Genomic DNA, 18,955 nt, shown 5'->3' on the forward strand with positions numbered 1-18,955 from the left:
GACAGAGATAGGCGGTCAGCACCGTACGGATGCGTTACGCATCATGCGTATTTGTTTATGTTTCGCAATAACGCCGCGAAACCGAAATGGCATTTAACCATCTCATGCATCCCCGAAATATTTATCGGGAAGCTCCAGACTTCGGGAAATTATCAGAGAATCATCCCGATCTTTTACCGTTTTTGATCCCGAACAAGAATAACAAACGCTTCCGCATCGATTTTAATGATCCTGATGCCGTGAGAACTCTGACTAGGATTTTGTTGCTCAGGGATTTCGATCTGGATGTCGAGATTCCGAAGGATTCGTTGATTCCGACCGTACCCCAGCGGTTGAATTACGTGCTGTGGATCGAGGATCTCATGGCGGAATTCCCGCCCCCACCGACGCAAAATGACATCGTGGGCATTGATATAGGTTGAAATGATTTCATGAAGTTTTTCTACTCTATGATTTATCCAATTTTCTATCAATAGAAGCGTTTAAAAAGATTGAATTCAGAATCACCGGGGATTTAACTATGAAATCATACTAAAACCAGTCTCTCGTGCTTAAAATATTTTATTCCCGTTATATCTCTAATTTCAATTTTGGCAATATACTCAGGGCTTGTTCCTTATAAGTTCGGGACGGGGGCAAATATATATATTTTTGGGCCCACTTATATAAAGAATTCTTTGATGCAAGGGGAGGCATATGGGCTGTGCCTAAAATATGAAAAAGTGTCAATTTTTGGGGCCCTGGGCATGTGCCCTATTTGCCTATGTGCAAAACAGACCTTGAATATACTATACTACCACCATTTTCACTAACAACCACTGGCACAAATATAACAGCTACTGCATACAGTGATTCATCAAGAAATACAGTGAGACCTAGCTACATCAAGATACAATGATGTTTTTTTGGCTCGATTGACAAGGGGGGGGGGGGAGAATTGACCATCAATAACGGAGTCAACTGATCTAGTGTATGTGCATATACAGATATGCAGTGGATCCTGCTTATAATGTTATTAAAAAAAAAAAAAACCTAGCTTTAAACGGAAAATCATGTGAATTAGTTTAAGTTGGAACACCACAAAAATGAGACATTCTAAGTGATTCCATACCTTAATTGAAATCATGATCATTTTGCACCCCTATTCCTTCAAGTCTATCTCCTCCTATGACTGTGGGAAATTTATTACTGTAAAATGCACCTGATTTTTATTTATTATTATTTTTTTGGTAGGTACTGGACCATGCTGTATATTTCCATTGATTGGTGTCAAAAAGAATGGATGGCATTTTATTGCAACTGAAATTGAAGAAAAATCAATACAAAGCGCTCAGAAAAACGTAAAGGTAAACAATCTGCAGGAGATGATAAAAAGTATGTTGTAATTATGCATATTTTATATTTGAGTGAATTATATTTGGTTTAAGGGGCTCTCCATATATTCGTTCTTTTTTTCAAAATAAAGGAAATGGCTATTATTGGAAAAGTAGTTGCAATAATATTGAATATGATTATGATGAAAAAGAACTTATAATAGAACAAATTGAAAAAAACATTTGTGTGTAAAAGGCTTTGAAAGAATCAATAAATCTTTTTTTGCTTCTGTACAAGCCAGGAATTCTAAAAAGAATGGCTTCTACTTCAAGTTTAACTTTGAAAATGTGAAACCACGGAATTATTTATCTTTTACCAGTAACTCATTGACTTGCTACCTATAGAATGTTGAATATTGAAAATGTACCAAAAGGGCACATAAAAATATACCATATATACTCGTGTATAAGCAGATCCTGAAAAATTAAAAACATTTTTGAGGGAAAAAATGTGTATTTCTAAGATATAAAAAATGTTATATGTATATTTATCCAAGCTAAAATATGTTAAATAAGATTAAAAAATTTTCTATTTCAGTACACAAAATAGAAAATGCAATAACAAACCAATATTAGTACCTAAGGCAGCTGGAATACATAGTGTGCTATATATAAACGATGAAGATAAATTTGAAAACATATAGCTCAGTGCAAAAATGAAATCAAATTGAAATTTGAAATATTCAGTTGAAACAAAAGAAGAAATTGATGAGGGGAAAATACAAAGCCATCTCTGGGTTCTTCATCGAGGAACTACAAAGACTGGCCGAAATAGCATAAAACATTTCTGAAAAGTACTTTAGGTCTAAGCCTTAAACAAAAGTACTTGCCCACATATATAATATAGCACACACACACACATATATATATATATATGTTACTGCCAAAGCCAGAATTAGCCAAAAGTTCTGGTCAAAGTCTGATTTTCAGAAATGATTTGGGCTTTGGCCGGCTAATTCATGAAGTGGCTGGAGATCCCTGGCCAATGTTTGAGGTGTCGATGTAAGATGGTTCAGTAGGTGCCAAATCCATTTTTTTCATCGTCAATATGTTTGCAAATATCTTTGCAAAAAATAATTGTTTTCTATTTTATTTTTTGTATATACAGTGTGTACTAGTGTACATTCTCATTTTCTTTGCAAGTGCTATTTTTGATTTTTCAATAATTAATCAAATTTTCATTTAATTAATAATTTCTTTTCTTTTACTTTTTATTTTTAATTTTATCTTTTCTCACTATTTTCATATATATATATATTTATTTGTGGTAGTATATTTTTCTATTCATGTATGTATTGTAATTTTTTTTTTAAATTTGCATTGATACCATATGGCATCCACTGGTGCTACATTGCACTTTTGAATTGCATCCATATGTTGTTAGTGTACATGCTGATCTGATTCATTCTTTCTTTTGTATTATGCTGTATTGAAATTTTCGAGTTTCTTGAATCGTATATGTTTGTTGTGGTTACTTACATTTGTAAGCCTCGTGGCATACACTGTGGAACACAAGGAGTTGTTTCTGAAGGACCCAAATAAAAAAAAAGTAAAAAAAAATGTGTGATTCATGGCTATATATAGCAGCTGTATTGGGTTAGCTCCATGTGACCCCCAATGCAGAACATTTTGCATTGTTCTGCAATGATCCCTCAGCTGAATGAAAATGTTCTGCTGTAGAAACTCATTTATAATGTTTTCCATGCAAGACAGTGTCAAACACTGTTTGGATTGATACTTTTCTTCGGAAACCCTTTTGACATAGCACCGTCTTAATGTAGTCATCTGGGAACTGTCAGTGGGCCTCTTCATACATGAGATGCCTTAGATGACCTTGCATAGCAATTACCATAAATTGTGTTCAATTTATTGGGGGTCTTAGTATACTGCTTAACCAGAGAGCCACCATGATGCTAAAACATGGGTTTGTTTTCTTGGGCTGGGTTGATCCCACTTTGCTGACCAGAATTAGTGCACTTCACTATAGGAGGGAAGGGAGGGATAGGTTGATAAGACTCAGGTTGAATATTTTCTTCAAAAACTGACCCATGTATAAGCCAACCCTCCCAATATATGAAAGATTTTCTGAACAAAAAAGTCAGTTTATACACGAGCACATATACAGTGATTTATACACACTCTTCCACTAAGACCCAGGGTTTTCCAATAACTTGGGTTCCAGAGACCCCGGTGAATTGAAATAGAGTGACCCATTTCTTTAAGCTAATTTCAAGTTAAACGATAAAAATTAATTTTTTTTATCTTGAGACTGGACTGAGTACATATTTTATGCAAGTAAAATTTTTGCATTAACAAGGTTTGACTGTAGTCACTAGGTTGATCAAATCGTGTTTTTACAGAAACTCATTCTAATGTCTCATTGATTACCATCACAAACTGTTGATGGAATGATTCAGAAATAATATGACTAAACTATTGTGTTACAAAAACATTTGTATCAAATTTACTTTAAAGACCATCAGCAAACAAAGTTTTAGGGAATTTAAAGCAATTCATGTGTACAAAAAAAAAAGCTATTAAGTCAAGTCACTATTTAATGTATCAGTTAAATCCAAAAATTTTATTTGTGAAATAGTTTTATCGGGGCTGAGCTTAACACAAATATAACACAGTAACTTCTAAAAAAATTCATTACATCAGGGTCTGACTGTATTATGCGATAGACAATTATAAGGATAAATCAATCTCTAAGCCTCTGTTTTCAATTTTTATTCTACAGTTGTCAAGACAGGAAATGAGAAAATTCTAGAAGAGGTTTGTCTCTCCGTGCAAAGAGTTTTTGATTTTTCTATGTGCAATCCACCATTTTTCAGTGGTTTCACAGATTCTCAGCGAAAGAAAAAATTACTTCATATTCCAAAAAAGCAGGAAGTTTTGACAGAGGGCGGAGAGGTTGCTTTTGTGAATAAAATTTACAAGGAATCCTCAATCATGAAGGATAAAGTGAGGTAAGCATTTTAAATATATTTACTCACAGAAAAATACTTATTTATAATATTGTTTGAATATGATGAAAAATAGCATGAAATTGGAAAAAAAATTAAATAAATAGATTGAAACTTACCCTTGAATTTTTAGTGATCGTCAGATTTTTTTCAATCACTGTTAGCCTTTTTTTTTTAAATACCATGATATTTGGGGAATGATTAGTGGAATATGGAAACTTTCTCTGTTCTATCACAGTTCCCACTACAGATGATGGAACAATTGGAAACCATAGCCTAATTTAAGCTTTTATGTGCAGAGAAAAAGCATGGAAAATATTTTTTTATGAAACAAAAATTTGAATTTTCCTGAATGAACATGATGGACTCAACATTCAAGCTGGCTGGTGGCCATTAGGAACAGAAGAAGGCGATCTGTGGAACTCGTTTTTTTCCCAGCCACCAGAGCATGATTCATCCCTTGTAGTGGAAGCTTGGTGTGAAGGTTTTCTTCTTTAGGATCTTGCCTTGGGATCCTTTGCTTGTTTGTTAAATTGAAAAATTGGATAAGTTTGAGGATACAGTTGAGACAAATATAAAAATACCCAAATGAAACATACCAGAACTCATGAACAAAAGCATGTGATGGGCTGAAATTTTCAGATACAGTCGGCCCCCCGTATTCGCGGTTTCCGTATTCGCGGGGTTTTTTTCCCTTCATGGAAATTTTTTTTTGCAACTCTCAGAAATCATCATTGATGTGTTTTGTTTTAAAAACTTCTTGAGTTGTGCATGTTTAGAATGGCTTGCTAATGGCATTATTGCATTATTGTCATCACTAGAGCTGTGGCAACTCCCAAGAGAGAAACGGTCACCTCGGGTTGGATTAACTCCTTTGGCCACAATGTGCGCTAAAGGACACAACCAATTCTACAGAGACAACTGAAGAGACATTGTCACGTTAGCGAAACAAGTGGGTGGAGAATGGTTCAATGATATAGATATAGAAGTCGAAAAGCTGATTAATAGCAGTTTAGAGGTATTGATCGAAGAGCAATTAATGCAGTTGACTGCTCCTGAAACTGAAGCGGTACCAGATGAAGAAGATCAAGTTGAAAAAGTAGAAGACAAGTTCACCATGAGTAACATAGCGGAAGGGCTTCGCACGCTCAAATCAGCAATAGATTGTTTTCATGGCATAGATCCCTCTATGGTACTCTCTTCACATGTAGAAAAATTGGCAGAGGAAGCCTTGTCATCATATCCCAACATACTTGATGATATGAAGAAGAAACGACCTATAGAAATCACAATGTTCTTTCAGAAAACATCGCCAACAATTTCTGCACCCTCTTTTACATTCCCTTATACCTCTGCGTTACCCTGCTCTTCTCATGCTGTTCAATAAACGAGATATACAAGAAAAAACTATGGTTTCGGTTATTCGCGGTCACCCCTGGAATGTAACCCCCCCCCGTGAATACGGGGGACCGACTGTAATTGCTGCGTTGAGTTCATAAAAAAATGTGGTTTTTTTTGATGCATTAAAAATGTCATCAGAATCTCAGAATTGGGATGAAATAAATGTATTCCAATGTGACTAGATTTGTTACATTTGTAATGGGTATTTAGAATTCTCACTTGCTGCAGCAGTTTCTATGGAGAGACAGAATATTATGCATCAGTTGAATCTCAACCGTTTCATTTAAAAAGTTTCATCCAAGGTTTTTCGGGGTAGCCAAACCCACATTCACAAGAACCAATCCTTTTATCATACGATTGAGGACAGATTAAAAAACTTTAATCAAATTCATTCATGTAGCATGGATTCCTAGGACTTTGTGAATTTGAATGATTAATTCATTCACAGAAAATTTATTGGTGAGTTAATCGGAGTAAATTTTATCCATCTGGGAACCTCCCCCTATTCCTATCTCACTCATTATAAATTTGCTTCAAACTACGTGATTTCCTGTTACAGGATAATTTTATTGAACCAATTAATCATGTGAAGTGAGTGATGCTTGCATATATATGATAATACATTAATATAATCAAACATCAGTGACTACTACCTCTTATTTAATTTTACTTTTCAGAATTTTTACATCCATGTTGGGAAAGAAACAAAGTCTGTTCAGATTGGCCAAGATTTTAAAAGCAGAGGTGAGCAGCTGAATACTTGAGTCAGTTTATGATATTATGTGACAATTTGAGGTTAAATAAATTTTTTAAGATGGTAATTGAGTTATATTATATAAGTTATTTTCGTCATTTATATAAGTTACATTAAAAGTGATAAATCAGTGATTATGCATAATCACCAATTGTCTCAGTAAGTTTCATAAATTACACATTTAATCACTTTTACTGGTGGTTATGCATGATTCTCAAATGATGTTTGTGAGTTTGATAAATATGAAAGAAATCATATAAAAATATTTATTTATTCAATATTGATTGGCCGAGGCCTATACAACAGGATGCAGAATTATACATGAAGAAAGTGACGATTAATGGTACGAGAAAATTCGGAAATCGTGGTGCAATCTATAATATTTGATGGTAGGTTGTTCCAGTTGATAATAGTTCTTGGGAAAAAGATAAATTTGTGACAATCTGAAGAGGCAAAGATGGGCTGTAATTTTTTGGAATGATTGAGTCTAACAGAGAAATGAGAAGGTTTGATTAGAATATTGGAGGTGTCAATATTAAAAAACCCATGGAGGATTTTGTAAAGAAAAGTTAAACGAGAGATAAGTCGAAGAGAGGAGAGCGGTTGGATATTGAGTTGTCGTATGAGTTCCGTTATGGAGACAGAAGAAGACCAACAGTTAAAAATGAAACGAGTGGACTTATTTTGGATAGATTCTAATTTGTCTATGTTGGTTTGGGTGTGGGGATCCTAGGCTTCACAGGCATAGAAGAGGGCAGGGAGAATATATGTTTGGTAGCATAAGTGATGAACATGACGGGTGGAGTATTTTAGGTTACGGCGAAGGAAAAAGAGTTTTTGGAGACATTTATTAAAGATATAATCAACGTGAAGGTTCCAGCGGAGATCGGAAGAGAATATAATGCCCAGGCATTTATATTCTGGAAAAATGAGGAAACCTCAGAGATCAAAGAGTCATTTAGAGAATAGGGGAATTCGTGGGGGATTCTTTTACGGGTAACTTTCATAAAAACAGTTTTTGAGAGATTGAGGGGTAATTCCCAGGTTGAGCACCATTTGGAGATAATGTTAGGGTTGTGTTGGAGAGATTCTTGGTCAGAAAGATTGGACACTGTTTTATAGATGACACAGTCATCTATTTATAGATGACAGACTCATCAGTGAAGAGTCTGATGCAGCAGTTTATGGAGTCGGGTAGATCATTTATGTAAATTAGAAATAATAATGGCGAGAGGACCGAGCCCTTTTTACAGTATGTATAACACAAAATTCACCTTTATTTCAATGATTTATTAATTTTGATAATTTTTAATGTGTGCAGTACAGGATTTTGTCATGAAAATTTGATCAAAGTAAAGTGTGAAAAACATAAAAATTATATCAGTCTTGTAATGTTGGCTTTCTTCACACTTATCAGTACGGGCAAATGTAACAAACATTTTCTATATAGAAATAGACTCTGAATGTTATGCCAAGGCGAACTTCGGAAAGAAAAGTTAGTTGTCTCCCTCTAGGACAAAACATCTCTCTTTATAATCAGCATTACCAATCAACTTTACCATGTGAGATCAGCACACCATCTCCAGTCATCATGCAATCGAGCAATTTATTACTGATCAAATTGGATAAGAAATATTTCTCTCCAGAGAAAGTCATATTTTACTTCTATTCTATTCTTAAGCATGGAGTTTTGGCAAGGGTATGATGAAAGGGTCATCTATTGATAGTTGCCCCAGGTCCAATAATGAAAGAACTTTTCTTTATCAATCCTAGAATTGAACCTGTGGAACTGACGCTAGTTGTCATGGTAATAACGCTTTGAAATCTCTGTCTCAGATGTGAAGTAAGGTGTATCTTTAGTATTCAATGTCATGGTGGTAGCAATTGTCCTAGACAAAAGTTTATGCATAATATTCAGTAAATTTCAGTAATTCATTGATGATTTATCATATCGTTATACCCCCCATCTCTGAGCTGGAAATTATACATGGTTTATATGTACATATGGTTTTTTATTGCACCAGTCATTTTGTAATGCATGAAAGTGAGTGAGATATTTGAATTTGCTTAAAATTTTGTTGCTGTAACCGTAACAGAAATCGTCTCATTCTTGAGCGCATACTTTGAAACACTTATATCTCGAATTTCATTAGCATTAGTTGATTTTTGCTGCCACTAGGGGCTTTTATATCAACACAGTTACTTTATAATCACCCTGTATGTATATATAACATACCGTAATAAGTATAATGCGAATCTGAGGCAACCTTGGAAATTTTTAGCACTACTCAGATTGTATGTTAATGGATTGGCAAGATTTAAAAAAAATAATTTTTTCATTGCTTCTCAGCAGTAATTTGAAATTGAAATGTTCCAGAACACCAGAACATTGTTGACATTTCTATATTTTATTACTGACATTTATATTTTTAATTCACTAACCACTAACAGTATTACTTTCTGCTGATCCTGTTATACTTTTTTATATTGTTAATATATTCCGTCTTTAACGATAACTCTTTTATAATGATATAAATACAAATACAACACCACAACAGGCAAATTGCCCAACGAGGTGGCTGACTTAAGAACATCATGGATCCCCGAGCCATTTTTTGGAGGCCCTACCTACTACTGCTACACCACACATGCCCCCCCCCCGCGGAACCCCCCAACGAATCGGTACATGCGGGAATGTGCGTGTACGTGTAGTGCAACCTGACGTAAAGTTTGTTTCTGTGTAATGCTTGTTGTGTGTAGTGCTGTCATCTGCCCCCAGTTTTTCTAACTATGAGTGAAGTGTTATGGTTGAATGATTTACCGTTGTAGGACTGTTGCTCTCTGTGGCGAGACTTTTTAACGGGGAGATCGGCTCGCATTTGCGCCTTGAAGTTGGGAACCACAGAAAACCAACTTCAGCCGACCACTACTGTGGGGTTCGAACCCGGATCCTCGCATCACGAGTCCGGATCTATTTTTCTAGTCCATTGAGTACTTTTATAGAGGTTTATACCATAGTTTCCCAAATTTTTTGTTCCATTGCCTCCTTCTTTAGAAATTTTTTCCCTCATCACTCCCCGCCTCAAACGGAAACATAGGATTTTATGTTACACTCGTAGCTTCCATCACCCCCCTGAACCATTTCATTGTCCACCAGGGGGGTGATATTGCCCACTTTGGGAAACACTGGTTTATACACTCAACTGTTTATGCAGTCAACATTCGTTATAATGTTCTCTTCCCATTCTGCAGAAAACAGACATTACATTGGGAGGTTATATTGAATGTTTGAAAAAAAATTAGCTTACCAAGGGAATTCATATTTGGGATGGAATAAAAAAATTATATTATTCATTTTATTATATTTTAAGCAGTTGTAATTAAACTGCATCAGGTTAGAAAGTAATAATAAAATTGTAATAATTATATGTGCATATCTATGTACTAAATTCTCTGATGTGAAGGGTCATGGTCAAACACAATTGTGACAAATAAAAAACACAGATTTTGCATAATTCTTTACAGAAAAAGAAAAGCAAAAAAAGTGAAGCAGAACTAAGTTTTTATATTGGGATGAATGGTTTTTATAGGTTATACTATATATATATAGATGAAAAATAACATGAGATGAATAGGAAAAAAATTTGGGACTCATCATACCAGTCATTTTAATGAAAGAGTTGCGATAACAGATGGCCATTACATAACAAGCATCCACTGTATAATTTTGCATCTCTTTAATAGGACGTTGAATATCGTTGGTGTGAATTCAGCCAGGGTAATACAATGAGATGGGGTATTGCATGGACCTTCTCATCACTCCCAAACTTTGCCAGAAACATAAAAGTAGGTTTTTTTGAATTAAAATTTCTCTGCTAAAATAATTTACTTTTCAAATTGGCTATTTTCTCTTTTGTGTTTTTAATGATATCTTATGGCAAACTTTGGTACAATTTTTTTTTATACCAGACATCTCAGAAGAAAAATAAGAAGACGAAGAATGACTTTGTTATAAATATTCCTTGTGAAGCTGGTTTGCACAATAGCTTTGAAAATGTATGCCATGCAGTCAAATCATATTTATGTGAACTTAAGGTATTTATTATCATTTTCTGCACCAAAACTATTGAGTGATGCTCTTGGTGTTTTTCTCTTCATTTATACAAAAAGGCAAATTTTCTCTTTTTTTTTTTTCTCTTCAGTAAGATAAAAAAATAATTATATTTTATATGGCATATTTACATACATATAATGAAATTTAATATAGATACCGAGGTTATCAATGCAAAGAAATAAAACAAACAATGACTTCGTTATAAACATTCTTGTAAAGCTGGTTCTACTAAATAGCTTTGGTTTTGCGAAAATTCACATAATTTGCATTAAAAATTGTTATTAGCATTCTACATATACACAGCTGAATTCGTACTGCTATTTACTCATTGTTGGTTCAGCTCTCAGATGGCTTATGGAAGGTTTATTATGGAAACAATTACCACAAACACATTGAGAAAACTTGCATAATAGAATCAGCTTGCTAACATATGTGCATCTCTATGCTATGTTGATCATTCATGTTTACCTTAGACAAGCTGTTTTTTACTCTATGCGAGTATATATCATTCAAATATATTTGAACAAGTGCTGCTTAAAGTTTAGTTTCCACTACTTTTTTATGTTGTGTCGAAATGTCCTATGACTATAATTTTACCTTTTATATTCAGCGATACAGTTAGATGCTAAATTTTTGTTTTTGTTTTTTGACAATGAACATCCTGATTGCCCAAGAGTAAGAAAAGACATCAAATGTTTGGAATGACTTCCATCATCATGGAATTAAGTCTCTTTTGACACTCACATTTTATCATAGTTTCTTAGTCTGGTTGTATTTTAATCATTGAATCACAACATGATGACTCAGGAAAGGAATTACATGTTCATTATGGTCTGAATACTTTTTTTTTTTACGTATGTACTTTCTCATTTTCTTTCTTTCTTCAATTTTGCAAAGACTTGAAAAAAAAAATTATGAGCTGAAATAATGATACTTTAATTGGTTTTTTAGACGTATAGATCTAATTACTTGCCTGTAAACATTTAAAACTGATTATTTACAACAGTACTGATCATTGGTACTAATACTCATCTGCCCGAGAATTTCACTTAAAAAATTAAAATTTATCTTTGCTGTCTATTCCCAAACAGGAATTGTGTGCCCATTTTTTGCACATGGGACAAGCGACCCAACCCTCTCGACTGACTTTAAGTAAAATTCACTGCAATATAAACATTCCTGTCAGAACAATCCTCAGAATCACTTTCGTTAGTTTTGGGTTCTCTCTTCAGCTCCTTTTTTCCATTATTTTTCCTATCTTCAGGCACTTTCCTTTGTTTTTTCCGTTCTTAATTTTATTCTCTTTCTTAAATAGTTTTATCCTTGCCCTTTCCTGTGTTTGGCAAAGTTTTTTCCTTTTTTTCCTTAATAGTGGCTTTTAACCCTTTTCTGTATGAGAAATCTGTTAAGACAGCAGTCTTTCCCCTCTTCCAATTCGTCCTTTTCGTGATTTCTTTAACTTTTGGATTGGAATAGGCATTAGAATTTCAGATGAAACATGAAATGAAGAGGCCCTGTTGTCAGTTGTCATCCAAAGGCCCCGTTACATGTACGCTTTTGCGCGCGCGATAGCTGTAAACAACTTCAGAACCGCCTTCAAGAGTGTAAAAAGTGTGCAGTTAGGAGTGCGCGCAGGAACTGGTCATTCCAGCGTTCAATCGCGAACTCAAAATCGTACGTCTAAACGCAAACCCACCCTACGAGCAAAAACGGGGCGAATCTCTCGTCTCCTGCGTCGTCTTCCTTCATTATCGTTCTAAAAAAAGAGATGTATACAATGTAAATAATTTTTTTCAGTGATAATATTTATTGCAATTTTTTTTTCAGAGTCTATTTGACGATTTTTCTTCCTTTTTCCAATGCATTGTTTTTTTAAAGAAGTGATAAATTAGTTTTTCAAATGCCGTAATTACATTTATTAGGTTATTGTAATAATTTTCAAACTTTGATTTAGTTCCTTTATCTACTAACGTTATTATATCAGATTTATAGATATATTAAATTACTATTATTATTTTGATAACTTTGCAAGCTTTCATTTATCCTCAGGGTGTGGGAAAAATTTAAAATAGTTTAACTAGGGGTTCTTAACCTATAAGTTCTTTTTTTCTTTTTAAAGAAAATAAGAAAATAATTGTTTTTTTTATAGAAAAAAGTATTTTAAGAAAGATCAGTTTCAAAATTTGAAATTAACGATAGAAGTATGTTCGCATAATTAATGCAAAATAATGCGAGAATTGATGAAAGAAATTATTCCAAAATTAATAAAAATTCAGAATTGAAAAAAGATAATTTCAGAATAGATGAAAGCCTTTCAATAACTTGGAGCCTCTTTTTTGATTTGGCACTGGTTCCATTCCTGTTCACTCACCGGTTAAGACGCCTACCAGTGGCTACAGAAATTTCAAAAAAAAAAACCCATTTTAATTAGAAATTTATTCAATACGCATATTTTTAAAATTGGAAATATATCTGGGGAGCACAAAGTTGGTGGTGATGTTTTTAAGCCGTTGCTAAAAAGGTTAGGAACATCTGATTTAAATTTGATAGTACAAATTTGACTTCAACACACTAGAAAAAAAAATTAAAAGGGATTTAGGGTTGTGGAAAAAACTTCCATTATCTGAATATCTGAAGGTTAACAATGGTGCTTTTTGAAAAGAAGCATCCTATTCATTAGATCCAGCCAACTCTGCATTCATAGCAGGTGTTCAGTGGTCAATGTGCTGTACTTTTCCATGATAAGATCACAAAAGATGTCCAAGGTCAAGTGATGTTCAAAATACCAAGTAAAAGGGATGTTTCTTGTTATAAGATTATCGCCAATTTCATTTAAAACCAAAAACCATCCAATATCATGAATGATATCCAACTAAAAACGTATTGCTATTTGCAATTTTAATTTTATTGCTGTCATAGCATGACACACAATGGAATGTTGTTGTTAAAAATTTGAAAAAAATTATGCTTCAATTTATTTGTTATTTTTTGTATTGTTATGAACTGTTTATGCTCGACAATATCAAACTGAAATGATTTTTTGAGGATATGAATACAACCGAGAGAAATTTATCAAGAATTTCTTAAATATCTGAAATAAAGCCCTACAAAATAACACCATAATTTCAAAAAAGTGCAGTGAAACCTCGATATAACGATACTCAGCAGACCAAGAAAAAAATATTGTTGTAGAGGGATTATCGTTATATCGGGAGGCATCGGTTTAACATTGGAATATAGACATTTCCAAAAAAGATTTGAAGATATATCGTCGTAGAAGGATTTATCGTTATATCGAGAATCATTGTAGCGAGGTTTCAATTTAATAATTTTTATCTATTTTTCTGGCTGGTAGTATTAAAAAAACATCGGCTATACACCGAGTCAATAATTGATGGAAGAAAATAAATCTGATTTTTTTCTTGTTTCGGTAAAATTGTAATATTAAGTATATAAACAATTAAATTCAGAAAATGTAGTTAAGAGATAATTACAGCAGTTAAAGTCGAACGAACAAATGAAAGTCGAATCGAAACAATAAAAATTTGAAATTAACGATCACAGAAATTTTATTTCTCAATTTCTTATCAATTGCATAAAAAATTACCATAAATTTGTAACAGTAATTTCAATTAATGATTACTGAAATTATTTTTAAAAATGAATAATCCACGTAGTAATAATAAGCTTTTGAAATCTATATTTTTTCCGCGCAAACGTCAGCCGATTTCGATCTGCCAACAGGGAAAAAACTTCCAGGAACGTGGAGTTTTGTGCTTCCCCAAAAGTCCACGCGCCACGTAAAAGCGTATGAATTTCGCCACACGCTTCCCTTTACACACACAATTCTGAACGGGGCCTTCTTTTGTGCAGGAAAGAGCGCACGCAAGAATGTGTCTCTTTTTAACAACGCGCTCTTGAACGGCGCGTTCCTAACCGCCCTCCAATCCTTCGCGCAAGAACGTCCCGCTCCGGGCGTGCGGGAAAGATTGTACGTGTAAAGGGGCCTATGGTCCTGTAGCTTGGAAACCATAAATAGCAGTTTTGATTGTTGCGCTTTGGATAAAAGCTGATCCAAAGAGCGTTGAAATTTGAAAGAGAGTTACAACTTTCCCTGTGTTGCTTCGTAGCCATTTTTGAAGCTCATCGCTGTAATGAAAACTTAAAGGCTTCATAAAAGAAACATCAAGTGGCTGAAGTCTGTGAAACCAATGTGGTGGTAGACATAGCAATGAAACGCCACTCCCCCTCGTGTAGTCTATAATCTCAAGGTTCTTTCTATATGTTGAGTGGCCATCTAATGTAAGAAGAACCGGGAAAGCCTTTTGATGCCTTAGAAAATTCCACAAATTTTCGAAATTATACAAGAAATAACTCAGCAGTCATCCATCCAGTGCTGTGCACCGCAGCCCAACCTCCTGGTGGCAATCCTAAATCAAATTCTTTCTGCTTCTTTCAAAGTAAAATGAGCATCAGGGGCATGTAAATTCCGCTTGCCGCAATACAAATAAGATAGGTTACAGTTTGGCGGAATGGGTACTTTCCCATTCCTCCCCAGGGCAGGCCCGTCATTTAGGGGGCCCCCCCGGCTTTTGAAAATACACTACAAATGGTGTATATATATATATATGCATACCTTTAGTACATGCTCTTTGCCCCCCCCCCCCCCGGCAAAATTTTGCCCCTGTGGAAAAAGTTGAAATGACGGCCCTGCCCCAGGGACATTATTCAGGTTAGGGAGGTAAAATCACTCGAGAAAGATACGTAATCAAATGTTTAACTACACAAAAATAAAGACAATTAAACGTACTTCTAGCATGTACTAACCATAGGCGGAGATAGACTTGGAAGTCTGGGGTGGCACGGTCATTATTCCTGGGGGGGGGGGGCAAGATGATGATGATGCCAATTCATATATACATATATACATTAGATCATTTAGATCAGTCGACTCCACCTTTGACGCTGGGCGCCCCCCCCCCCCCGTATATCCGCCCATGGTACTAACTATAGTTATAATGTAAGCAAGTATGTATACCTTACCTTGGTTACAAAACCACCAGAAGTTACAATAAATCACACAACAAAAACCTCATGCACCAACGCTCAAGAAAACCAGACTAGCATGTCTGCCGTAGTTGCGCAGTAACAGGTCGATCTAGCTCGACTTATTGCCGCTCACTGGCAGCACCTCCTTGCCACTGAAAAACTTTGAACTTCATTCCACCCCAGTACCCCGTTGTGCCCCTATATATTTTTTTCTTTCCAAAGACAGAGAAAAAATTCTTATACACTATTCAGTTTATCCCGTGATTGTTTGACTTTTTCCTGAGTGCGTAGGAAACGGTGTATCACACCTACAAATTTTACTTTCTTTCTTTCAAACCGAGCACAACTCAGATCTATCACTATCGATGGGCGATTTACTACATAGTGAATTGCGCAGGAAGTGTAACCGTGTGTATACTTAACAGTCTGAATGCGTATGTAGTGTTGTGTTTGATTTTTCAGTGCCACCATCTGTTTCAGAAGTGAAGTGAGTGATGTGTTATGAATGAATTACATTTGTGCTGTTTGTAAGTCTGTTGCTCTCTGTCGCTAGGCGAGACTTTTTAAAGGGGAAGATCGGCTCCCATTCTCGCCTGGTGGAAGTTGGGAACCAACTTCAGCCGATTACTACTGCGGTGACAGTGGGGTTCGAACCCAGGACCTCGTGACGCAAGTCCGTCACTATGACCACTAGACCACCACAGCGGCTGCAGCTTTTACTGCATCATGGCAAGATGGTACAAATACTTCTTCATCTGAACTTTCTGATTCTATTTCTTTAAAACATGAAGCACTTGCTCTTCTGTTGATTGATTCCAGAATTTCATCGTCTTCTAAAAATCCTGAACTTTCATGATCAGAGTCAATGTTCGCAAATTAATCTGTGATAGAATCACCTGTAGCACTATCTATACTTTCTTCATGCGTAATCTGGGGGGAATCTTCGGAGAAATTATCATTTTCCATGGACTCAGAACAAAAACCAATATGACGGAAGCAGTTTCAAATCATGGCACTTGTGACTGACTTCCATGCAGAATCAACCATTTCAACATCTAAAACAGAATTTTTTGTGTCCATTCCAACATCCATAAATTAATAATTTTTTTTTGGTCTGTAATTTTCTGTAAAACGTTCTTATATTTAGGCTAGTTCCTTGACCCAGTGGTTGGGAAATTGTTGTTGAATGAGGTGGTAAAAAGCACATAGTTTGATTGCTGAAAGGTTCATTATTTTTGGATGAGTGGTGCAATTTTTTTTTATCCAATATAAATGAAACTTTTCTATGTTGTTTCCTCAACCATTGTTCGAAAATCTCTGTCATCCATGCCTTTTTGTTGCCATCATAGTCCATATACTTCAACCAAGGGTGTAGCGGGGGGGGGGGGGGAGACTTAAGGGTTTGGTTCCCCCCCGCTGAAATGTGAGAAAATGGCCGAAAAAGGAAAAAAGATGGCTAAATCTATTGTTCTGTCACTTTGGTTCCCCACGAAACAAAAGTGGACTCCCCGAACGAAATTTCTGGCTACGCCCATGACTAACCAATTTACCACAGATAACATGGGAGAGTTGAAACTACTGTACTTTTCGAGGGGGGTGTCTACTTGTAGTTTTGTATTCACAAAAATTATGTCTACCAGCTCTGATGGGAAATAATTTTGTCTATTTGCTCTGTTTCATGTTAACAAGGTTGGATTGTGTACCTCCTTCATCTTAATTGTAACAGAACTTTTACATATAAGATGACACTTTTTTTGATAATACACAGGACATCGAAAGCATCAGAATGTGCACAGTTTCCTTCTTTCATGTGAAATTTCCCCACTCAAATTGTGGAGACAGATATTTGGGAGGGGTTCTGGTTTGAATTTTTGTACGTTATTCATATTATTTCCATCAAAATTTAAAAATTACAATGATAATATATATATTATCATTACATTTAAAAGAAGTAATCAGAAGTTTTTTATGTCATTACTTTTCTTACAGTCAATTAACATTTTTTTATTTGTTAGTTATATTATAACAACTTATATTGTCAAGTTTTATCACAACAGATATCTCATAAAGTTTTGAAGAAGACTGAATCAGAAATTTCTTTTTGGATTATTTCATATGAAAATACATGGACACATATGAGGCAAAAACGAAGACAAATTCAAAGACAAAGAACTAACAAGTACAACGTGCAGAACTCAAATGATACCCATGCACACAATATTGAAAATAAAGATTGCGATTTTGTGAAAACAGAAACTTGCTTAAATGTGGAGAATCCTATAGTGGACATACCCAGTGATTGCGAAGAAGTATCTGAAACAGCATTACGAAACAGCTGCCAAACTAGTGCAAAATATTCTGATCAAAATAATAGTGTTAGTAGATCGGATGATGCCATCACCACATCCGTAAGGAACTCAAAGCCAATTCTTGCTTGTAAGTTGAGCGTGACATTGATAAAAACACACATAAGTATTCAATTTAATCGCTCTAGTACTTTGAACAGTGACGTACTGTACCAGTTGTATCAATTTTTCAAAAATAGGTTTTCTTGTACTTGAAGGTGACAAACTGGATATATTTTCAATCAAAATTCATGTACCTCATGGAATAAAGCTCATTGTATATACAGTCTTTCGTCAATTGTGTCCAAAAAAAGGTAAAAGTTCTGTGGTTCATTTTGGATGCCTAGTAAAATATGAAAAATTATCTGCAAAAAAACAGGAGAATCTTGATGGTGATAAAAAGGAAATATGAAAATTAAAATATTACATGGCCTTCAATCAAAAGTTGTCAATTGATAAAATTTGAGACGTCTTCTCTCTTTGCCGATCATTTTTCCTATTTTAACTAGAATTTTAAAATGAGCTGTAGAATTTATTTTAATAATAAGTAAAGTATTTTTAATGCTATTTTTTTAACCCATTTGTATCCACAAGCCGAATGATCCATGAATTTTTATTGTTCCTTATAAAAATAATCCACAAAGTGGTTATTGTTCCTTATCAATAAAAGCAAAATAATCTGATTGCGCTAAATCTGCAAGGTTTTCTGAAAGTACAGAAAAATAGAGGGCTTTAATTTTGAGAGGGCACACAGTTCTCAGGAATACAGTAAAACTTTGATAAGTCGCCACTCATGTTATCGAAAAATTATGAAGACTTGACTTAACTTAAGCGAAACACTGTCAGTTTTACTGTGCAATATTTTGAAAAGCATATAAATTTAAAAAGTGATTTAACATTCATTAAAATATGAATTGAAAATACAATATTGACACTTTCGGGTCTAAGCCTGA

General features: G+C 34.7%; 1 protein-coding gene across 3 annotated transcripts; it reads left to right on the plus strand.

Annotated features, from left to right (window-relative positions):
* The first annotated feature begins 1 nt into the window (after position 1).
* Positions 2–18,297, plus strand: LOC149067041 (uncharacterized). 3 transcript variants are annotated; one of them, XM_089252869.1, is made up of 7 exons: positions 2–417; positions 1,234–1,374; positions 4,114–4,342; positions 6,418–6,484; positions 10,239–10,340; positions 10,464–10,589; positions 16,211–16,424. In XM_089252869.1, the coding sequence occupies exons 1-7, from the start codon at positions 87–89 to the stop codon at positions 16,349–16,351; spliced, it is 1,137 nt and encodes a 378-aa protein (XP_089108995.1). In that variant the 5' UTR covers positions 2–86; the 3' UTR covers positions 16,352–16,424. The 3 variants fall into 3 exon arrangements, with proteins under 3 accessions (XP_089108995.1, XP_089108996.1, XP_089108994.1); XM_089252870.1 differs by lacking the exon at positions 16,211–16,424 and adding an exon at positions 17,701–18,286 and having other exon boundaries at positions 3–417; XM_089252868.1 differs by lacking the exon at positions 16,211–16,424 and adding an exon at positions 17,715–18,297 and having other exon boundaries at positions 5–417.
* Positions 18,298–18,955: the final 658 nt, after the last annotated feature.

Source organism: Pholcus phalangioides, unplaced genomic scaffold (genome assembly GCF_987345545.1).
Source record: "Pholcus phalangioides strain wild (caught in Gottingen) unplaced genomic scaffold, Ppha-v1.0 ptg000031l_1, whole genome shotgun sequence".
In the NCBI taxonomy this organism is placed as follows: domain Eukaryota; kingdom Metazoa; phylum Arthropoda; class Arachnida; order Araneae; family Pholcidae; genus Pholcus; species Pholcus phalangioides.